Consider the following 24,577-nt stretch of genomic DNA (forward strand, 5'->3'; position numbering starts at 1 on the left):
AGGACTCAATAATACATATTTCCTCAGGAAGCTCTTGGAGAAGCTTTTCATTAGGATGAAGAAGTAAAAGGTGGAGCTGACATGGACAAGAGGTGGTCAGATGACTGAGACTTAGGAAAAATATAATACATCTTGAGCAATTAAACAGATGCAAGCTCACAGTTGAATTACTGAGCACAGAAAACTAAGCACTAATTAGGAAAGGCAAAGTTCAGCTGTTACTAATGATAAGGCTATAAGCAGCTTATGAGGTAATAATCACACAATAAATCATGCAATAAGTCATGGTACTGAGAATAGGATAGCTGTTGGAGGGTAAAGCAGGCCTTTAGCTTTCCGTGACAGGAATGTCAACAGCAAGGGCTAAATCTGAGGTTCAGTTAGCAGGAAAAGCAGGTAATTTAGACATACGGAGTAAATATCAAAAACTACAGCTTAGTATTGCCTCTGGCAAGGGTACAAAGGGGTAAGACTGCTTTTGCAACAAGACTTGAGTGTTTTGTTTTTATGGTGTTAGGCACCATACTGGTGAGCTACACATTCCCCAGATCCTGCAAGTTTTAGAACTAAGAGTTTATGCTTTTAAACTCCTTATTTAGCTCTGGTTAAAAAAGAAAAGCTTTCAGTAAAAACTGATTATAAACCTTGTGGTCTAAGTTCAGGCTCTGGCAAAGATCCCGTTTGTGTAGTCCACCCAGCATCCAGGATAAGCTTTGCCTGACTCACCATGGGGAATCTCAGCCTTCAGCTCTGGCCCATGGTATGTGCACATAAGCCTGCCCGCCTGCCCCACATGGGTCTTTCCACAGCACGATCTAGCAAATCCCACCTGCCACCCCCGCTGCGTTCTTCAGCTGTGGACTTGCTCACCTCTTCCCCTGGAGGTGGCACTCCCTGCGTCCCTCCAGTGTGAAATGAACACATCCAGCAACCCTGGATCTTAAAGACACACACCGAAAGCTTGTTCATCAAGTTCTCAAAAATTCAAGTATTACCAGTCATATGATTCAAGGATTTATTAAGTCATACATGCAAAATATACTGCTAATTGCATTAGCAAAAGATCAATGTAAAAACACTCCACAATTCCGCAACCGTCAATTAAAAAATTCTGTTCTAGTGGTTGAAAGGTCTGACATTGTGTCGCCAGTGAGTTAAGTTGTACAGAACATCGTTAGCACTAGCAGTTTACAGAACCTCACAAACCCAAAGGAGCATCATTAGGCAAAGCCACAACAGGAAGTGTGTGTCCGTGTGGGTGAGGTAAAGAGGGTCCAGTCAGTGTTAGTCACGTGACAGTGTTGGTAATCTGGCAAGACAGTGATGTTAAGAAGGTTCAGGTTCAAGAATATCTAAAATATTTTAAAAATTGTAAAGCAGCAACACATGATTTTTACACCTAGTTACTAGAAGACTAAAGCAAGCACTTAATTAGCTTTGAATAAAGTAACATGAAAACAGGAATGCACTTTTATTAATCTACAAAAAAACTTCTAATGCATTATCAGAAAGATTTTATAGTACAAATAGGTATATTGCTCATTAAGAAGGGGTTCTATTAGAAAAGCACTTACTAAGTTAGCAACTATGGGAATGACCAGTTCAAAGATGAATTAAACACCCAATTCTGGGAAGGATGGCAAGTGTAGGAAAAAGAAAAAGCTTAAGACACGCTGTAATACCAACCTTTCTTCATCTACTGCACTTGACAGAAATTAACCTTAAAATCTTCACCTGTGACACTTTCTATTCAGTTGAGTTATTCCATGTACAATGTAGTGTAAATTAATCTCCACTTCATATTTTGTCAAAATACTGTCTTCATCCTTTGATCTCGTCGTGTTTCACACACTCCACCCATCACACCCATGACTAGGAACAGAATACTTCATTAGAGCAAACACAGGAATGAGAGTTCTGTTCCAAGTCTCAGCAAAATCTAGTAAACTGATTTAAAAAGAAAAACCTCACTATGAAACCAAAAAGATTGATCCAAAGAGTGAGATGTTACACCCATCCCATTATGACATACAGTACAGAGGTACAGAATGAACATGGGCTGAGAAGTTACTGACGCATTACACAGCAACATGTCATTAAGGAGGCTGTTCTGCTTCACTCGATCTGAAAGCTACTTGGACAGTATCTGCGCCTCCTGATTTCAGAAGCTGCAGTCTTCTTACAAGGTCTTTCAAGTTTAGTGCTTAGGGTTCTTAGCACAACACCACAACTTAGTTCAGAAGGTATTTTGGCAACTTTTAATCTGAGCAAGGATAGGGGCTTTTGAAAAATAAGGCTTTAAGAAGGCTTGTCATTTTAGGGCTAAATTTTAATATGACGTGAGTTTGAACTCTTACATTTAAAACAAAACCTTAAAATTACTGATTGGTTCAAAATGGTTTTATGGTAAAATTAATCTGTAACAAAAACTTGGCATTGAGTGCGAAGGCTCCACCGTTTTTTTGAGCAAAGCGTACAAAGGTTCCAAGGGACAGGACCAAGAACTAGACTCGGACATTTACAACAGCAGGCATTTTCTCTTCCTCTTCTTGACAGGAGGTGGGCAGAGAACTGCTCGGATAGCTTCGTCAAACACTGTCTTGAGGCCCCGTTGGGTGAGAGCTGAGCACTCCAGGTATTTTACAGCACCTGCAAGAAACACGGCCAGATGGTACTGTACCACAGGACACGACTTCTGAGCAGCCCAGCAGTGAGGCAGCTCACCTGGGGCCAGGCTTGGCATAGTGTGGCAGGACCAACCACTACCCCTATATTGCCCCCCAGTACCCCAAGGACCAGATGGCCTTGTTTAGCTGTTTCCCCAAAAGTAAACCAGACCCTGAGAAGGAGAAACACTCTCTGCTTTCCCAAACTGGAGTCTCATCTATCAACAGACAAAAGCAGGGACAAAAAAGGCAGGATTTCATACCTATCTCCTTAGCCATGGCCAAGCCCTGCGGATAGGTGATGGGAGTCAGCTTCTTCTCCTTCAGTTTCTCAATTGTGTCTTTATCATCCCTAAGATCAAGTTTTGTTCCCACTAAGATGATGGGAGTGTTGGGACAATGGTGTCGCACTTCCGGGTACCACTGTATGGGAAGAAAGAACAAAAGCTGTACTACTGTCCTCCTTTACAGATGACCTTCACCAAGACCACATTCAACAGATGCCCAACTGGGCCAAGCATCCCAGCTCAGCCACCACTGCTCCAGTCTCCTTGTACTTCACAGCTTCCCCACAGTCCCTAAAGAGCGCAAAGGAAGATCCAGCCAGGACGCCCCAGATTTAGGATCTGGAGAACAGGCACTGCCTGTCAAGGGACTGAAGGAAGAAAAGGGAATAGCAGAAAGGAGAGAAAGGAAGGTACCCTAAAAGGAAAGCACTCTGTTTTGGGGGAAACAAGTCAATTCTTAGAGCCATCTCAAAAAAAAAAAAAAGAATCATCATCTCTTCAGAGAAAACACAAACTACCCAGGGGAGTGTGCATCTCTGCTCCACTGTCTTCACTGAAAAATACTCCTGACTGCTGTAACAAAAGCATCTTTCACTTGGTAAAAGATGTCTGAGTAGAAAGAAATGGTGTTAGCACAACTCCAAAGTTCTTTGTTACTTTATTGAGGGACTCCTACCTTCTGAATAATACCTAAAGCTTTAAGAAAGCTGTATCCTAAAGCCATATGCTTCAAAACTGATGATGTACCTAAGAACTAATCTAAATAATGAGAATTCCTAACAGTAAATGACATTTTACTTTTTTTTCTTTTTGGTACCGGTGATCGAACTCGGGTCCTTGTGCTTGCGCAGCAGGGTGGCGAAACCACTGAGCTAAATCCCCGGCCCTGACATTTTACTTTTAAATACTATTCTTCTCGAAAGTGATATTTGTAATTTTAAAAATTTTTGTGGTGCTGGGGCTCAAGCCCAGGGCCACTACCACTGAGCTACATCCCCATCCTTCTAAAAATTTATTTTAAAAAACCCCCACTTACCTTTGCACGGACATTTTCAAATGATGCAGGACTCACAAGAGAAAAGCAAATTAAGAACACATCCTATAAAAAGGAAACACAGGTAAACTTTCAGAAAACAATCTTAAAATGATGATTGCACTTTGCTTTCAAAATGCTGCTGAACTAACTGATCATGGGACATGGTGCATGCCTACTGGTACCAGCAGCTAAGGTCAGACACCCGCTCCCCGTGCACCCCTGTAATGTCAGCTCCAAGACCAGAACCAGCACCTCAAGCAACCAATGACCTGGGAGAAAGGGAGAAGAAGTAAAGGTAGAAATATGCCAGCCAAGCCAGACCCATGGGAGGCCTCTTCTACCACTCCCAACTCTTGATTGGGCATCTAATTATCTGTTATAAATAGACAAAAAAATTGGGATGGAACTATACCAAATGTGATTTGTTTCCCAAAAGCAGAGTCAATATAAAAGAAAATTATTTACAAAAGTATGTGTTCATTAAGCTCTCCATTTGCATGTGAAGTACAAACATTTTTAGATCATCACTAGCTCCAATTAACCGCTTGTCACAGTCCCTGGGACAGCTGCTGCCTGGGCCCTTCCCTCCCTGGGGAAGAGTTTCAGAAGTGACATCCTCCCTGCTGACAGCCACCCTCACATGTCACAGCTTCTGAGGCTCAACCTGGGGCTCAGGAGAACTGGCCCCCAGGGAGCTGTGACTAAAATAGAGATGGAAAGGAAAAGCAGTGTGGAATACATGCTTGGACAGTGTTTCTAGATAAATATGAAATACTGAGTTTTTCTTCCCACTGGGTATTCTACATAAAGTAAAATTCAAATATTTACCTTTATAAAAAATGCTTAAGAGTTTGTAAAATGCTAGGCTTATAAAACATCCCTAGAAAAAGGCAATTACGCTACTTTGTGAAATGATACAATTCCCAAGCTGGCACTTTAAACCATCCCAGCTGGTTATCTTGTACCTGAAAAGGAAAGAAACATCCCACAACAGCTTTTTATAAATTACATTGTGTAAATGCTGGCACATGCACAAGCTTGCCCCAGAATCACCACGGCCTCCAAGATGATTGCAAACCATCTCAAAGCATGGGCAGGTTAGCTCACCAGCGCCGCTCAGCTGCCCAGACAGCCCACCAAACAGGACAACACAGTAGAAAAGGCCCTGGCAGCAAGGTTAGTCCTGCTCTGGGTCAGCGCTCAGCCACCCTCTTGAGCGCCCAGGTGGGTTGTCCCAGCTAGAGAGGCCCCCTCCCTAAGCCCTCCTCCATCTGGGAGGAGGGAAGCAAGCAGCTCACACACTGCTTCAATCCAGCTCCAATCCAGCTTATTTCATCAAGCAAACCCCACCTTGAGTGAATTAAATATAAAACACTCAAGGAACTTGAGGCTCAGTAAGAATTCCTAGGAAAACTAAGTGAAATGAGAGAACAGATAAGCTTGAGACTGAAGTCGATTGAAAGTCTTACATACGGCAATCGGCTTGTCTTTGCCCCTGGAGGTTATATCCTTACCATACGTGTCTCCAACCTAGTAATGCACGAGAACTTGGTTTGAGTTCAGGAAAAGTGAGGAAAATAAAAATCAATATAACCTTTTGTCTTTATCAGAATTTTGTATCAATGTTCCCAAGGGATCTAAAAGCATATGATGACCTAACACATCTTTAATGGCAAACCCCACCAAATCCCTCCATGAAACCTGGCAAAGATGGTATGTCCCACATGCAGCGACAGTGGGGAAGTCGGGAAACACTGGGGTTGCAGAAAAGGTGCTCCTTCTATCTGCAGCAGCTCACGGCAGAATGTGTCACATTCCCATGAAGCTGGAAATGTGAAAAAGGTCCCTCAGCATAAAGCCTTTGTCTGTTGCTGGCATCCACTAGCAACAGGTGCTCCGTGCAAGTTCTCAAGATCCAAGCCCCGCTAAAGCCTCCGAAAACAGGAAAGGACTGGCCTGTGAGCCAGACCAAGGGCTCTCCCAGGACAGGCTGTGGGAGCTGACAGCCTGATGCTGTCTGAACGTCAAGGCTCCCGTACAGAACCTGTGTACCTGTCTCCTTCTTCTGAGCAAGGTTTGGATTTATGGACTTGTGTTACTGAAATGAATGGTGTTGCTCAAACCAAGACCTTCAATTCCAGAAGCCTTTGCAGAAGTTTTAGAAATGTATCATCTTGTGGTTTGCGTTTGTTTGATACAGGGTCTGGCTATATAGATGTGGCTGTCCTTGAACTCACTATGTAGCCCAGGCTGGCCTTGAGCTCTAGGCGATCCCCCCACCTCAGCCTCCCACTGCTGGATTACAGCCACAGCCATGCACCACCATGCCCAGCTTGTCTTTATCACAATGCTTTCAAATTCATTTCTTTGTTCCAATAAAACTCAACAGACAACGCTTTCAACACAGAACCTTGGAACTCTACTAAGAAAAGAGCACACAAGAGAACTGTTTTAATTTCATCTCACTAAGCCTTGATTTATAATTCAAACAGAATACTTCTGTAACTATTCCACTTTAATCTGTGGGCTATTTTTGAAGATCCCCCCTGCAAGGACTTTGCATGATACCAAATCTTTACCGTGACAGACTCATGAGAATCAGTCACAGAAACAGAAGTTCCAAAATATCCTCTAACTGCACTTGTGCCCTTTTCAATTTTTATTTATTTATTTTTTTGCCCTTTTCAATTGTTAAGAACACATTTTTCAATGAAGAAGAGACATGCAGAACAGGAGCCTAGCAGTTCCACTTCCCACCCATGTGAACGTCGGCGCCATCTGCCTGTTCCTCCCTTGTTCCTTCTTCCCTCCACCTAAATATAGCTTTTAGAAAACCCATCTGCTGCTTCTGATACTGACTTTCTACCACTGGTTCCTTCCAACTGGGGTTTCTTGCTGCTGCAACACAGAAATTATGCTAACTGACCTTGGCCGCGTCTCTTCTTCCCTGTCCCGGTCACACTCACGGAGCAGCCTCAGGAGCACCTCTTGCTTTCAGTCTCTCCCTGTGCTTCCTCACAGGTGACTTCTGTCACAGTGACACTAGTCACTGGCCTACCTTCCTGTGCACTTGAAAGCTGCTTTCCTCAAATCACCAGAACACTTCTGACTATGCCACATGCATAGTCAGTGGTTTCATTACTTCCTTCTCCCTCACAGGTCAAAAACTACCTTGGCCCCTCTGCCACAGAGCTGCAATCCCCCCAAGACAGGCTAGCTCAGCTCATGGCAGTAGGAAACTGGGGCGAATATTTGGATGAGCTGAAATCTCACTAAGCCAAAAGCAGTATCATTTCCTTCATTTTAGTTTCTTGCAAATACTTTCCACCTGGACTTTGCTTTTAGGCATGGAATTTTTCTTTTTTAAAGACAGGGTCTTGCTATGTAGCCTAAGCTGGCACTGAACTTGCTATGTAGCTGGCCTTGCGCTCTTGATCCTCCTGCCTCAGCCTCCCAAGTGCTGGGATTACAGGCATGTGTATCACACCAGACTAAATTAGTTTGTTTTAAATATAGGCACTTTTATGCACACAAAAAAGGACCCGGATATATACACATGGCAGAGAAATGGCAGAACTAAAAAAAAGGTGGACATGTGTCATCAGTGAGGATTTTCTAAAAAAAAAAAAACCAGCTCAGAAAAAGAACAGCAGCCCGACACACGGGAAGCAGCCTGGCCCCACAGCTTCACCACAGCCAAGGTACCCTCCAGAACACCCACTGCAGAAGTGACTGTGGTGAGATGACACCCAAACTAACCAGAACCCAAAAGACCACTCATAACCTTGACTAAGGGCAGACAGACCCACAGCCACTGGGTAAACTACAGAGCCATGCCACCCTGAGGATCGATCTACTTTACCAATCACAGCTTTAGCCTTGCTTTATTCCCCACCTTCTAAAGATTTATTAAAATACATGACCTGAATTACTCTGCAACTGACAGCTTTCAGCCAGAGCAAATGCCTCCTTTCTGAAGCCCTGCTCCCCTTGGTCACACAACCCAGATCCAGATCCAGACTCCACCCCACAGCCCCTAAGTGTGGCCCCTGGGGCAAACAGTAAGAAATCCCATTCCATGTGTTCCTAATGACCTTTGGCTGGAGGACTTGGACACCTGTAACAGCCAACTTAACAAAAGCTTTGAAAATCAGGCCTTTGAAAATCAAAACTGCCCAGCCAGTGTGGTTTTTCTTTTTAATCAACATTACAGCAGTTGAGCCCAGCACTAAAAAGCCTTCCTCAAAGCAGAGCACACAAAGAAACTGCAAACACCCCACTGAAGGAACAGAGTCCCAGCATCTCAGCAAACAGGCCACATGCCTGAGTGAGACACCCACAGGGAACAGCCCTGTGACACTGACACACCCTCCTGTTCCCACTCACATCACTAAATTCTGGTGCATGTAGGGAAACATATATGACTGACACCATATGAGATGTGGAGATTCTAGCATACCAACTGAAGATGAGCATGCTGAATTGACAAAAGAGTTAAGAGAAAGTAAAGCTAACTTACTGAAGAATAGAAAAGCTGTAGGGATTGCTTAATTTGGAAAAATAAAAACTGGAAGGGAATTTCACCTGAAAATGATACTGCCTGTTCTCAATATCTTTTGGAGAACAAATCAGAAACTAGTAGTTTAAAGAGATTTAACTTAGTTACACAGGACTGCCCAACATAAGCAACACTAAATGACCACAGGAAGCATAAATCTCTTCTCAAGACTCCCTTAAGTAAGAAATCTTCCACCTGATCCTTCAGCAGTGAATCTGAGCAGCCTGCGGTGAGCCACAAAGGACTGCAGCCCAAAGAGCCAAAACTGGACACCAGATTCATTCATCACAAAGGTTAGAGGTTCCCCTTTATCAACGAGAGACTGAGGTGCCAGCCTGTAGCTCCCAAGCCTTCCCCTCAGAAAGACAAAGTGGCCTGAGAAATGAGCCCTGCCAGGCACCAGTGTGTGAGCATCCCAGGCCTGCTCCTAGTGGTCAAGACTGTCTCCTCGTCTCCAAGGAGCCCAGGGAGACAGGTGCATTCTCCAAGGAGCCCGTGGGTGGGGTGCATTCTGCCCCTTAAGCACCCCACTCACCACCAGCCATGCTTCCAGGTGGTGGGTTATGTAGCAATTAGTTTACTTTCTACACTACTGGAGAGAAAGAATGGCTTACTTCCTTTTGCTGCTCAAGTATTTAATAGGGAAACCATATACCTCTATACAAAGATGGGACATAGTTTAAATCTTAGCCCCAAAAGGACGACACCCACTTTGATTTCAGCCCTCACAAACTACAGCTTTATTCAGCCTGAGAAGAGTCCACTTTCCTTATCTGGGTTCCTCAAGGCAGAGTGGGACTCTTGCCAAGTGTCCTTTGACTGGCTAGAAGTAATTCCCGTAGAAGAAAAGGCCTCGCCCTATCATCTACCATACCTCTTGAGTCACAGAGGGTTGGTTCTCATTTCTCCAAAGTGATGCCACACCCTTCCAGATATATCCAGGGGGTAGAGACTCCTACTCTACCACTCATTGAGTTTTTAAGCACACTTAAAAATCTGGACTTTTCAGGGCCCGGATTTAGCCCAGCAGCATAGCGCCTGCCTGGCAAGCATGAGGTCCTGAGTTCGATCCCCAGTACCAAAAAAACCCAACCCCCCCCCAAAAAAACCCCAAATTCTGGACTTTTCAAATTCAAAGCCCACTGAATATAAAATAATTTCCCAAGACACTGAAGAATTTGACTCATTTGATGATTATGAGCTGATTTTTAATCCTTAACCATAGTTAAGTATCTTTCTATAGATTTTTGTGAGAAACCATCCAATTCAAAACTTCTACATTCTATTACTGGTCTTTATGTAGCACTATTAACTAAAATTCAGCTAAAGGACAATTAAATCTACAAAAATCTACAGCTCAAGTAAGACTATATTTGGCAATACTTCCAGGAGGAAACAAAATGTACAAGATGACTGGAGGGGAAAACCTGTATATAAAAGTTCAGAACTGACGGGCCTGGTAGCACATGCCTGGAACCCTAGCTAATAAGAGGCTGACACCGGATTCAAGCCCAGTGAAACCCTGTTCAAAATTTTAAAAGGACTGGACAAATCACTTGCCAAGCATAAGCAACACTCTGGGTTCACTTCTCAGTACTACAATCAATTGATCAATACTTAAAAATCTGGCTGGGGGACATTTATTACTGAACTAATTTACTTGCTATTACTCAATGTATCCAAATCATGGCAACGTAAGTAAATATGTACACAGGTGATATGTATTAATTAAATACTGAAGTGTTACATACTCTACGGGACGCATTAAAAAATCAGTTGTGATTCTTACTGTTTGCGGATAGGAGAGGGGACGTAATCTGTCATAATCTTCTTGTCCAGCTGTATCCCATAAGCCCAGATTCACTGGTTTTCCATCTACCATAACATTGGCAGAATAGTTGTCAAAGCTGTAGAATGGATAAAAACTGTTAGTCACAGACAGTGGATCCCAGTCACAGTCCTAGCAGCAACCCAGAGATGTGCTGACAAGCAGGGAACGGACTTCAGTCTGCCAAGCAGAAAATGCCCCTGAGGCATGAGAAGGCAGAGCCTGGAGGGCAGGGGGCAGGAAGGTCCTAGGAATCAACCACACACACTGAGAAAAAAATGCCTGAAAAACAAAGGACCACCTACTAAATTTAAGTGAGAAAACTGTCCCAATTAAAGAAAACCCCAGGCATAGTTGTACACATTGTAATCATAGGCACTCAGGAGGCCAACACAGGAAGGTTTTAATTTCAAATCAGAGGCCTGCCGGGGCAACTTAGCAAGACCCTGTCTCAAAAAATAAAAATAAAAAGGGGCAAGCGTGGTGGTGCATGCCTGTAATCCCAGAGTTCTGGAGGCTGAGGCAGCAGGACTGCAGCAAGTCTGAGGCCAGCCTAGGCTACACAGTGAGTTCAAGGCCAGCCTGAACTACATAGTAAGCCCGTGTCTCAAAAAACAAAAAAAAAGAGCTGAGGATATAGGTCAGGGCTCCCTGGGTTCAATCCCTAGAACTAACAAAACAAAGAAAAAAACCTGCCTTTTTATTATTATTTTTTTTGGAACCGGGGATCGAACTCAGTTCCTTCCACTTGTGAGGCAGGCGGCGGAACCACTGAGCTAAATCCCTGGCCCAAAACCTGCCTTTTTAATAGAAAGTGAAGATTTTTCTCCCCAGGGAAAAATAAAGTGTAGAATCAGTCAACTCTTTGAAATCCCACCTGATGAGTTTTTCATGTACATATTTTTCTCATTTTTCAACAAGCATTTCCAAAGTGTATGCATGAGTGTAAGGTGGTAGCTGGTAGTCTTGGTCATCTGTGCCAGAGTGAAATGGTAACCCAAAACATAGCTCAATTTACAACCCATCCAAAACGTTTTCAAAGTGAGTGGACCTGATCACATAAATGTTTAAATTAGCTTAAAGTTGTTATGCACAGTTAACTATAAGAGGCAACCCAGAAGTCATTAATTAGATACAGGCTGTCAAGAGAGAAATAAGACTGATTTAAAAAGTGCTGCTGGAGGGCTGGGGGTTTAACTCAGTGGTTCCAGCGCCTGCCTCGCAAGTGCAAGGTCCCGAGTTCAATCCCCGGTACCAAAAAAAAAGTGCTAGAATAAAGAGGGAAACATTTTAAAAACAGGTATTTTAATTTAAACCAAGGTAAGTACCTTACACATCAACTTTAAAAGACAAGGCTTTATCTTTATGTACTAATACCAAAATTGTATGGTTCCAACATAATGCAAGATCAGAGTCAAAGTCTAAAAGGTTTCAATGTGATTTACAGAATTTAATTACACCACTATCTTTCTTTTTCTATTTTTTAAAAATTAATTTTACTGGTATATTTTAGGTATACAATACAATGACATTCATCATTGGAAATCTGCATCAACTAGCTTTCATAAAAAAGTTTGAGGAATGTGGTAACTCTGCTTCCACAAGAAAAATTATTCAATAAATGGTCCTATTGTATTTTCCAACAAACCAAAAAATGCCACCAAAACCAAAACCAAACTACTCAGATGCTTAAGCCAGGTGTGGTGGCACACAGCTATAATCCCACCACTCAGGAGGCTGAGGCAGGAGGGTCACTGTGAGTTCAAGGCCGGCCTAAACTACACAGGAAGACCCTATCTCAAAAACACAAAACAACAAAAAAAGCAGATGCTTACCTTGTATTATACAAAAAATGAAATCTGAATGAACTAAAGACAAAAACTTTAGTCACAAAAATCCTAAAAATAGTAGACAGTATTCACACATCACTGAAATAGGAATGGCCTTCCTAAGCATGAGGTAACACTTTATGAAATGGTAGAGATACCATTATTTACATAAAATTTTAAATATCTAGATAGCAGAAAAAAAACATAATGAAGTTCAGAGACAAATGACTGACAGTATTTATAAGATGTTCTATCAGTAAGAAAAAATTTCACTGGAAAATTAGCGAAAGATTTCAATAGACAATTCTTCAACTACAAATAGACTGGGAATACTCTCAAGATTTTAATTTCACTAATGATCAGATATGCAAATGATGAGATAATTTTCTTTCAACCCGTATTAGTCAGAGTATGTATGACAAGGCCATTTTCAGTCACATCAAGCAATGACAAGCCTTTTGGACAGCCATTTAGGAAGAAAAGCTGAGTATTCCTTATCTAAAATGATTTGGACCAGAAACATTTAAAATTTTGGATTTTTAGCCAGGCACAATGGCACATGCCTGTAATCCTAGGACTAAGGAGGCTGAGGCAGAAGAATGACTGCAAGTTCGAGGCCAGCCTGGGCTACATAGGGAGTTTAAGCCCAGCCTGAACTACACAGTGAGAGCCAGCCTCAAAAAATATAAATAAATAAAATTAAATTTTGGGTATTTAGATTTTGAAATCTCTGTTATCTTGGGGATGGGATCTAATACAGAATTCATTTGTTTCACATACACCTTAGACACATAGTCTGGGAAGTAGTTTTATATAATATTTTTAATAATTTTGTACATGAAACAAAGTTTCATGATACAGAATTTTCCCCTTGTGGTATCATGTCAGTACTCAATAAATTTTGGATTTGGGGGCATTTTGGATTCCAAATTTTCACATTAGGGATACTTAACCTCTATCAACATTTAAAATACCAATTCCCCTTTGAGGTGACAATTCTACTTCTAATAATCTGACAGATGTGTACAAAGATAGATGCAATGACATTTAACACAGTACTGTCTGTAATGCTAAAAGAAGGGGGGGACACGCAGGGGGGCAGGGATTTAGCTCAGTGGTGTCACTGCCCGCTGCGCAAGCGCAAGGTCCTGAGTTCGATCCCTGGTACCAAAAAAAAAAAGACCCAGGGAGCAGTGGTATAATCACAGCACATAATTGTTAAGGAAGCTCTACCTACACAAGTGGAGAAGGAAAATGCCCACCATAAATTTGGGACAATCAAAACACAAGGTTTCCACTCCTATTTTTAAAATGTACACAACACTACCCATGGCCCCCAAGTAGTGTGTTGTACTTGGGGAGGGCAGATGTGAGACTTCTCCCCCACTGTGCCTGCTTAACCAGGAGGCAAAGGACAGGGACATGCAGCTCACTGCAGCCACAGGGCGGTGCACTCTGAGGCCTGGCTACTTGAGGTCTCTGGCAGCCCATCATCAGAAAAGCACTTTTCCTTCTCCACCCAATTCTGCAGCCCATGGGGGATAAGCAGCCCAACAGCCAACTGCATCCTCCTTTATCCCCACCCTGGATTCAATTCTACAGCCCTGTAACTGACAGTGACATGGAACCAATGGGTCAATTGCCAGAAAAGGCTAATTAAAACCTAACAGAATACTTTGTATTCCAGTTCCCACCGAGCCAAATTTATCTGACATTCTTAAACTCACAAGAACTGTCTCTAACCAAACTTTGGTCAGATTTTCTTGGTGTGTGTGTGTGTGTGTGTGTGTGTGTGTGTGTGTGTGTGTGTGTGTGTTTAAACAGGGTTTCACTCTGTAGTTCATGCTGGCCTCCAACTCTTAAAAGAGATCCTCCTGCCTCAGTCTCCCAAGTGCTGAAATTAGAGCTACCACACCCAACATGATTTTCTTTACCAAACTTATCCAGTCTCCATAACATCATACTCAGCTTAACTTTGTTTCTGAGTATCTAAAAACCAATTGGGAAAGCTGTGTTCGTTCTATAATATGAGAAAACTATAAATTGACTAAGTATTTTTTAAAGCCCAAAATATGATTAGATTCTACTCAAGGTATGAGAGGAAAACAAGTATCAGATAATATAAAGGTTAAGAAAGACTTTATAGCAAAACAAATGGCCAAAGGAACTGGATAAACAGACAAGTAAATTCCCAATTTAACTGAAGATACTTACACAGTGGGGATATATTCTCCGGGAAATGCATTGGTTGTATAACTGATCAGTAGGCAAGTTTTACCTACAGCTCTAAAGAGAGAGAAAAAAAAGCTTAGTCAACATCAGTGTGATTCCCAGCTTTTATTATTATTATTCTGTTAAAATAATTTCTAGAAAAATCAAGGAGTTTACATACCACATTCTTAGCATTAAACGATCAGTTTCTATAACCTTTACTTTAACACTATGCAGACATTTTTATCCTGAAACTCAAAGTAAACAACCTAGAATTTTTCAGCAAGGTAGATCTGGGAGCCATCTGGTTCTATTAAGGTATGTGACATTAACACCAGTAGTCAAGAAATAGTTGTTAAATAAGAACAAGATTCAAGAGGAGCAACAGTTTAAAGTCTAAAATCTCTTCTGTGAACATCTGTAGAAGGCCAAGCATTTTAAGTTCTATCCCCAGAGTATGCAGATTAACACTAACATGTAAACACAGCTTGCCTGTGCAATACATACATTTTGTTCCTTGTATGCATACTAACTTATTTTGCTGTCTCTAAGTGGCACAGCTCAAACTCCTGTCACTTTCCAAAAGCCTTTCCCTTGACAACCAGTTGAGTGTTCTCTTAATAAGAGTGCTTAGATAACAAACCACCACACACAACTGTTCTTGCATTGATTCATCTGTATGCATTGCCACAAGCTTCCTTCACCAAAGCTTTTTTTTGGTACCGGGGATCAAACGCAGGACCGTGCACCTGCAAGGCAGGCGGTGGAACCACTGAGCCAAACCCCTGGCCCTCACCAAAGCTTTTAAAGCAGGGGCTAACACAACATGTCCCAGACACATGAGTTAATGGCTCTAGGAAGAGGGAGTAACTTACCAAACAGCTGCAAAGAGAAACTACAAGAGAAGGATGCAGAAATACTCCGGTCAGAAGCAATGCCTGCACAACTACGAAGGGGTACACACTATATCAGTATTACCGGTGTGCCATCAGGCACAAGTCAGGGTAGTGGATCAAAGTCCCCAACTACCTCAACTTTTTTTTTCAAGAAAATATTCCTAAAAATTAAGATCACTGGACCATTTGCAAAACAATTTTAAAAATTTAAAACTTTTAAATCCAGGGCTGGGGATTTAGCTCAGTGGTTCTGCTGCCTGCCTCACAAGCACAAGGTCCTGAGTTAGATCCCCGGTACCAAAAAAAAAAAAAATTTTGAATCCACATACAACATTCACAGGTAAACTAGAGGGGCTTCAAGTCCCAGGCATTCCAAGGGCTCATTTCACTAAATGCTGTTCACAATGAGCCCAGTTCCCTGCTATTGTTGGTTTGCCAAGGTCAAGATAACACAATGGTATTAAGATTTTTTTTTTCCTTTTTCTTTCTTTTTTGTCTCATGGTCTCATTATGTAGTTCAGGCTGGTCTTGAACTCACTATGAAGCCCAGGCTGGCTTCAAACTTACAGTGATCCTTTTGCCTCAGCCTCTTGAGTACTGAGATCACAGGTGTGAGCCACCACACCTGGCAGTGTTAAGATTTTGTTGTTCAACTTCAACTACTATAAATCAGGATTCACCATAAAGAAGGTACGTGCTTTTCTATTTTCCCCTCACACTCCAGCTTAAAGGAAAAAATGCCTCAACAAGGGCAGATTATATTAATGGCCCATTCAGTCTTGCCAATACTTGTTTTACTCCTAACACTATTAAGTGCTTAACAAAACTTAGAACTTCCCACCCCAAAGACCTCACAAACATTACTTCATCAGGAGGTAACCTCCAACTCTTATTAGTCTTTCTAAACAGAAATGACTCATTGGATACACATTCTGTAAAAGGATTAGAATGTCAAAATAAACCTAAAGAGCAAAAGCCTAAGATGGAGAGTCAAAAGCCTGGATATGACATAGAGCCAACTCTACCACTTAGTAGCTGTCATTTTTTGACAAGTTCCAACTTCCTCATATGCCTCAGTTTTCTTGCCCATAAAATGGATGCAAAACTACCAATCCTTCACCAAACTATTGTGAGCTTTAATTCAGTTTCAATTTAGACTAAGTATGTGCTTTGCCAGGAAGTATACTAAGTGTTAAAGATAATGCAATGGAGACTTCTTGCAGTATATGCAGTTATTAAATAAAAACTAAGAATAAAAACTAAAAGTATGAGAGTGTTATTAAAGATGCTCTGGAAGTATATAGCCAAAGATCTAACCTAGTCCTGGGGAAAGCAGAGAAGACTGTGATATACATTAAGTCTACCATGAATGGGAATTCGAAGGTAGAACAAAAGCAACAGCCTATGAGGAGGCCCAGAGCTAAAAGAAGCCTAGTATAATAGAAGAACAAAGAAATACGGGGGAAGGGATAGAGGAAAATTTGAAGAGGTTGTCATTTCTTGTGGAGGATGTGGGATTGAGCCTACTTGGGAAGGCACAGGAGGGTCTGAGGTTGCCAAGAACACATTAGATTTTAGAAGAAACCTCTCAGTGCACCATGGAAAGGGGCCTGAAGAAGCTAGGACTGGAGGCAGGAAATAAGGAAGCAGGTGCTGTGTTCCACTCCCCGACCCACTCCACCCCTCTGCAGTGGTCTGGACCAAGCAGGGGACTGAAGGTGGAGATGAGCAGTTTCAGGAGCTCCTCAGTTTCGAGGCAGTGCACTGGATGTGGTAGTTGAGGAAGCAAGTAGATGGCAAGGCCATGACAAGTGAACCCTTTTTCAAAATGATAAATGTTGTATAGAAAACATTAACAACCTTTGCCACTTTTAATGTCAAAGATAAGCACTTCTTTTTTTTTTTTGGTACCGGGGTTTGAACTTGGGACCTTGCACTTGTGAGGCAGGCGGTGGAACCACTAAGCTAAATTCCCAGCCCTAGCACTTCTTTTAAGATCCAATTCTGGGTCAGGGATTTAGCTCAGTGGTTCTGCCGCCTGCCTCGTAAGTGCAAGGTCCTGAGTTCAATGCCCGGTGCCAAAAAACAAAAAAAAAACCCAAAACCAATCCTGAGTCTTTTTTATGTATATGAAGATAAAAGCTATTACTGTAGATATGTTGTTTTTGTTTTGTTTTTTGGTGACCTTGCACCAAAAGGCAAGGCAGGCGGTGTATTACTATAGATATGATCAACCGTGTCATTTTAGAATGATCTAAAATTTCCTTTCTTGAAATTTATCTTCAACTGAGGGATCATCTTTTGCAAGGCTTAACCGTGGAGAAATTCAAGGTATTGACATAATATGATATTGGCTGAAAATTTATTACAAGTCATTACTTGCTATAATTCTATGTTCTAAGAACATGACTAAATTATAGAATTGACTTTTAAAGTAAGTACATGCTCTATCTTTAATTTTTACTTGATTCTTAGAAATTGATAACAAAAATAAATGGTTATTTCCCTTTTGTTACTGCATTTATTCATCTCTTGTTAAACACATAGCATGAATCAATTCTAGAGGCCAAAACCAACATCTGCACTAGGCAAAGTAACAGGAAGCATGTATACACACAAAGAATGAAAGCTGTATCGGTCACATCCCTGACATGCTGCTGAAGAACTTCTGGAAGTTACTACGGGGGGAGGTCCTCAATTTCACGTATTTAAGAGTCTAGAAAGGCCCTGGGTCCAATCCTCAGTAGGGGTGGGTGTTGGGGTGTGGTTCAACCTCTTTTTAATCTTGAATCTACTGGAAGAAAGTTCACGTCAGTTCTATATTGGACTTTCCCCTAGCGCATGACATTTCTTTTTTTGTTACCCTATCCTATCTGTTTCGCCTGGTGTCCTGTAGAAATAATATGAAAGCCAGTGACTTATGCTCTATTATGTTTTTCATTTGGCAATTAAAAGAATTTTTTCTTTACTTTAAGATAATTTGCTTTTAGGACAGAAAAACCACACTGTTCCAATGACAAATGTAAATACAGAGCATGTAATGTTGCCTCAAAGTATAAGGATTTAAGGATTAAGAGGGTAGTAGAAACATGAATTATAAAGTACCAAATATACACTCATACTCATCGAATAAATGAAAGACCTTGAATGAAGGACTTCAATTTACCCTGACAAATAAGGTATGGAGATTCTGTAACAGTAAGCCTTCCACCAATGTATACCTATGAAGAGATTCTGTTCAGAAAAATACGTGAACTAGTAAGAGTAGTTCAGTGATACAAAACAAACAAAAAGCCCTGAAATACTGAGGCTATACAACCAACATACAAAGACCTAGCTATTATCATTACAGGCTTCAAAACATTAAGGATCTGCATAAAGCTAGAACATTCAAGGCTGAAGATGCTACATGTAACAGCTGAAGTCTGAAGCAGGCCTTATTCTAGACCACCTGTCTACAATCAAGTCCAACTGTGGTGCAGTGAACAGGACTCAGCTGAAGTTAAGAGTTCAAAAGAATTTAGCTGGGTGTGCGGGGGGTTCACACTTGTGATCCCCGCACTCTGAGAGGCTGAGTTTAAGCCCAGCCAAGGCAATTTAAGAGACTGAGACCAAGTCTCAACACAGAAAAAAAAAAAAGCCTGAAGGTGTAGCTCAATGAAAAGATCTGTGTTCAATCCCCAGGACAGAAAAAATTTGTAATTGCACACCACCTTGTTCTTCAACATCCACTCCCCTATTAAGTCCTCTGATAATGGGAGGTCATGTGATAAAGCAAATAGAACAAAATGCTGGTCATGGATTCTAGGTAGTGGGTATACAGGTACTGACTACACAGTTCTTTAGCTTCTCCATATTTGAAATTTTTCATATGAAGATGTTGGTGGAGCCAGTTGTGGTGTGCACCTGTCATCCCTGTATTCTGGGAGGCTAAGACAAAAGGATTGCAAGTTCAAGCCCAGCCTGGGCAACTTAAGAGAGATCCTGCCTCAAAATAAAAAAATATAAAAAGGGCTGGGGATGTAGCTCAATGTGAAGTCCCTGGGTTCAATCCCTAGTACTGAAAAAGGAAAAAAAAAAGTTGGTGGAAAACAATTTCTTTTGATGACAGGTAGTAACTGCACTAGTAGCAAAATTCCTGATAAAACATTTCCTTTCTAGGAAAACTGCAATTAGAAGATAGAGCTAAAAAAAAAAAAGAAGAAGAAGAAGAAGAAGAAGGTAGAGCTGCCTGATGATATAGAGGTGAAAAAGTAGGAAGTACTATTAGGCCACTAGGTTATATAAAAGAACCTTGTACAGGGTGGACTAAAGGTTTCAAGATTGGCATTCTAATACTCTTCCATGTAACTCAATCCCAAACTTTTACTAGTATTATCGTTTTAATTTTATTTATTTATGAATGGTGCTGGGGATCTAATCCAGGACTTTGCACGTTAGGCCAGTGTTCTACCACTGAGCTAGATTTCTCGGGCTTATCATTTAAAATTTTAAGAGCATTGTGTATAATTTTACCAACCAAGATCAGAGTTATACATTAAATTTGGAAGCCAGCTCAGAATTCAAATGCCTTTATAACATGTTAGAAATAAACACAGGTTCTGGCCAGGGATGCAGCTCAGTGGTGCCTCACCTGCCTGCCAAGAGTAAGGTCCTGAGTTTGATGGGGGGGGGGGGGACACAGGCAAGCATGCTGGTGCACACTTATAATTCCTGCACACTGGAGGCTGAGTCAAGAAGATGGAGACATTGAAGTCCAGCCTGGACAACTAAGTGACCCTATCTCAAAAAAAAAAAGAAAAAAGGAGGCTGAGGCAGGAGAAATGCAAATTCGAGACTAAATGGGGCAACTCAGTGAATTAGCAAGACCTTGTCTCAAAATAACTGTTTGGTTTTTTTTTTTTTTTTAAAGGGCCAGGCCCATAGCTCAGTGTGAAGGCCCTGGTTCCAATTCCCAGTACCAGGAAAAAGAAAAAATTGTTGGCTGGGGATAAAGCACAATGATAAAAGCATACGCCATTCTCAGCACCAATAATAATATATAAAAAGTTGTTTATAAATATTTGAATGGGAGACACTGTGCTAAGTAAAGAGACCATCTCAAAGCAGAGCTTCCTGGAAAAGTTACAGGCCCTGTGGTTCAGTCCCATAGTTTCTGAATAAAACAGTATTCCAACTATAGCTTCAGGAATATAGTTTACTGAATTAAAAGCAGAAAAATATTTTTGGTATGAAAAATTATATATACAGATTTTCACTACAGTACTGTTCGCTGTCATCCCTTTAAAAGACAGTTTAAATTTTCTGTAAAGGTATATTGCACTTAACGCTCACTCCTCGTCAACATCAATGTCAAATACAGTACTAAAAACCAGACTGAAAACTCAAGGCCAGGAACTGCGTTTCTATGTCTAGTACTCCTTCACCGAGCCTCACAGTAGTAGAAATGGTGACAGAGAACTTGCCTAACGTGTGTGATGCTGAGTTTGACCTCCAGCAATGCAAAAAAAAAAAAAAAAGAAACCAATAAGAATTCTAAGGCACTTTCTAAGCTCTCAGCAAAAGGCCAGCCACTTATAAAAGTCCAGCATGTTGTTTAATCTTGATTAACTTCCCCTTGAGGCACCTCACTTGGGGAATGAGTGAGATGGCCAGGGTTACCCTAAAGTAAGTGGTGCAGAGGGAATGTGAAAGGAGGGTCCAGGTGCCATGCAGGCATTCAACTAGTGTTTGACCAGGTACAAACACCAATCCAAGGCTAAGGACACACTCCCTGTGTGAGGCCCTGGATTGGATCCCCAGCTCTGCAAGAAAAAAGGAGAGGGTGCAAAACTAAATCTATCTCTTGTGTTTGCACATTTTAGTCTTAAAAATTTTCAAATGACATTACATACTGCAGTTGGATACTGAATTAGCGATTTAACTTAAAAAACAAAACAAAACAAAACACGAGTGCCAGGTGTGGTGGCCCATGCCAGTGATACCAGCACTTGGGAGGGGAGGCTGAGGCAGGAGGACTGCCGAGAGTTTGAGGCCAACCTGGGCTACACAGTGAGTCCAAGGCCAACCTGGACGGCATAGCAAGACCCTGTCTCAAAAATAAATAAAAATTAAAAAGTGAATATGTAGTACTTCACATCCCAAGTATTGCTGATTCCAAATATTTAACTTTCAGAGGAAACTCAGATAACTTTAAATGTTTTTAAAATTAGTGCTTAGCTAATTTAGTACACAAAAAGATCAAAACTTTATTTAAACCAATTTACTGACTGACTACCGAACCAAATAACCATTTTCTCCAAGTGATAGTTTGCCTTTACAAGGTTAAAGTAGTAGTATACATACATATTCCTAAGTGAAACAATTTTTAGTTATGTAGAGCCACAAAGTTATTAATTTTTCACATTTGAGAAACGTGAAATGCTAACAAATGAGCATTTTACAAAAACCAGTTGTCTGTCTATATCTTTCTTGTATTTATGTTCACTACAGAAACTTTTTTTTCCCTTTTTTTCCTTTTTGTGGTACTGGGGACTGAAACCATGGAATTTTTATTTTGAGACAAGAGTCTCCCTAAATTGTCCACAGTGCTCAAACTGGCAATCCTTCTGCCTCGGCCTCCCAGCGTTTCCCAGATGTTTCCCAAAGAATTATCTAAATAAACTGAAAATCTATAAATGCATTTATAAGCATAAAAGCAAAATCTGTACTAATGACAAGTTTAAAAAAAATTAACCACAAATTAAGCTGTGCCAGAACTAACTCTTCCTTCAACTCTACTGAACTTGAAAATGTACCAGTTGCATTCTGAGTTTGCTAAAACTGATAATTCTCCCAGCTTCCCTGTTAACACTAACCTACACAAGCAATGGTAAAACGCTTAATTTTGCTCGGATTACAGTGAGATTCTTGTTTCTACGGGAGAAAAAAACTACATAAAACCAGTCTTGTCTTCCTCAAGGGCCTGTAACCATCATGGACAGGAATGAAAAGTCTTGAGTCACAAGGAGCCAGTTCGCCTACATTCATACCTAATGCGTTAAGCGAAGACGAATTTTGGGTTTTTGTTGTTTTTTAAATAACCACACCAAAGTAAAGAACAGCCACCGTCACACCGGGATCTTCACAGTTAGCATATCAAAAAGCTTCTCCACGCAAAGAGAAAATAATCACTTTTTAAAAACCTCAAAATCGCCGGGTGTGGTGGCGAAAACCTGAAATTCCAGCACTCTGGGAGGCTGAGGCAGGATCACAAATTCAACCCTAGGCCGGGCAACTTAACTTTGCGAGATTCTGCCTCAAAAAATAAAAAACTAGGGATGTTGGGTCAGTGCGAAGGTCGTGGGTTCAATCCCAGTACTACGGAGGGGGTGGGGTGAGGCCAAAGGGGCGAAGTGTAAGTCGAAGTAGCCTGGTCCTCCCATAAGTTTCGGGTCACCGAAGTGTCCCGTCCCAAACCCGCGTCCAATAGGATGGACTGGCCGCCCTGACCCTTGCAGCTCTCGGCGTGGGGCACTCAAGAGGCTTACTGCAGAAATTAAGAAGGGCCCCTTGTTCAAAATAACGGCAAAAACACCGGACACCCGCCTCCAGGACGTGCCAGCCAGCGCAGGGAGGCGGGCGGCGTCCGTCCAGGGAAGAAAGCGGGAGGGTGGAGTTCACTTTTCCCTCCGGCCGCGAGCGCCGAGCCTCCCCCACCCGAAGGCCAGAGCCAGCCCGCGCCGGCCCGAAGCGGGGAGCCCGGGCCCCCGAGGAGGAGGCCGGCGCGGGGCCTACGAGCCCGGGTCCCGCCCGCCCGGGCCCGCACTTACCCGTCTCCCACCACCACACACTTGATGGCCTGCATCTCGGCCGCTCGCTACGCCGCGGGCGGCCGGGCGCTGGGGTGAAAGTGGCGGGCTCGGGAAGCGGCGGGCGGGCGGGGCGCGGGGTGCCGGGACCGCTGTCCACGCCGCCTGGCCCTCCGCGGACTAGAAACCGAAGCCGGGCAGCGGCCACCACCCAAAGCTGGGGAAAACTGCAGAGAAACAGGAAATGGCCGCTCCACTCACATCCGGCCTCCCCCCCTCCCCAACCCGCGCGCCGGCGCTGCGTCTCCCAGGCTCCGGGCGGGGCAGCTCCCGCCCTCCAGGTTTCCCGAGGTTCCGCTGGGTTTCCGGAGCGCTCGGGAGCACTCGGCTCGAGCCGCGGGGCGGGGCGGGGCGGCCGCCATCTTGGCGCGCTAAAGCGGCCTGGGCGTGGCCGGGCTCCGAGGTCCCCAGTCTCGGGGTCGGGGTTTGGCCATGGAGGAGAGCGAGGGTTTCTGGCAGTCCAATCCTTTTATCAGACTCACCGGGCTCGGCTGGAATTTGCAGTATTCCTGCTTCAGCCTTCCGGAGTGCTGAGATTATGCCTCGCTACCATCTTTTTTAAAAAATAATTTTTATGTAATAACTGTAGTTCATGCTATGACGTAAAATGCTCTTAGAAAATTCGAATTATAAAACTATAAGGAAGAAAAATGCCCATACAGCATAAATAAATGAAAATAGGCCGGCTGTGGTGCCCCACCGCCTGTAATCCCAGCACCTGGGAAGCTCAGGCAGGGGGATGACAAATTGAAGCCCAGCCTGGGCAATTTAGTAATTTAGAGAGATCTGTCTCAAAATTTAAAAATACTTTAAAAGGACTGGGGGTGTGAAGACTTTGGATTCTAGCCTCCGTACCAAAAGAAAAAAAAAAAGAAGGAAACGTGTCCAACCATCCTAATGATAACCATATAATAGAAGAGGAAAACATCCATGAAAATGTGCAAAGAAAATTTCCTAAACCTGAAGGACAGTTTACGGATGGAAAGTGCTTGCCCAGTGAATGGAACTAGAACCCAGGACAATGCAAACAGGTAAGATCCTACCAGCTTCTAAGGAGAAAACGCAAATCTTCAGGAAACAGGAAGTACAAACATCCCCGCTCTGGGCTCTGCTTACACTGGTAGGCAGTACCTTTAATGTTCTGAAGGAAAGTGATGTTCAGGCTAGAATGCTACACATAGCCAAACCGTTCATCAAGTAGGCGGGTAAAATAAGAACATTTTCAGACAAACAAGTTCTCAAAAGTTTTACCTCCCACATACCATATCCCAGAAAGCTTTTGGGACATATGTTCCTCCCGCAAGAGGAAATAAACCCAAAGAAGCTAGGAGAGGCGAAAACTGGAGATCCTGCAGAACACAAGAGAGAAAGAGGCCCCACTCATGGTGACTGTTGGGTGGGACCACACTGCAGGAG

General features: G+C 42.5%; 1 protein-coding gene across 3 annotated transcripts; it reads right to left on the reverse strand.

Moving 5' to 3' along the window:
- Positions 1 to 1,001: 1,001 nt before the first annotated feature.
- Rac1 (Rac family small GTPase 1) lies at positions 1,002 to 23,455 on the reverse strand. 3 transcript variants are annotated; one of them, XM_021254729.2, is made up of 7 exons: positions 23,123 to 23,393; positions 14,419 to 14,490; positions 10,337 to 10,454; positions 5,463 to 5,519; positions 3,990 to 4,052; positions 2,930 to 3,089; positions 1,002 to 2,649 (listed from the first exon to the last, which is right to left on the reverse strand). In XM_021254729.2, the coding sequence occupies exons 1-7, from the start codon at positions 23,155 to 23,157 to the stop codon at positions 2,519 to 2,521; spliced, it is 636 nt and encodes a 211-aa protein (XP_021110388.1). In that variant the 5' UTR covers positions 23,158 to 23,393; the 3' UTR covers positions 1,002 to 2,518. The 3 variants fall into 3 exon arrangements, with proteins under 3 accessions (XP_021110388.1, XP_004840496.1, XP_021110389.1); XM_004840439.4 differs by lacking the exon at positions 5,463 to 5,519 and having other exon boundaries at positions 23,123 to 23,455; XM_021254730.2 differs by lacking the exon at positions 5,463 to 5,519 and having other exon boundaries at positions 1,002 to 2,653; positions 23,123 to 23,402.
- Positions 23,456 to 24,577: the final 1,122 nt, after the last annotated feature.

This window comes from Heterocephalus glaber, unplaced genomic scaffold (genome assembly GCF_053883595.1).
Source record: "Heterocephalus glaber isolate CG9 unplaced genomic scaffold, H.glaber_assembly_v1.0 deba00001610, whole genome shotgun sequence".
NCBI classification, from domain to species: domain Eukaryota; kingdom Metazoa; phylum Chordata; class Mammalia; order Rodentia; family Bathyergidae; genus Heterocephalus; species Heterocephalus glaber.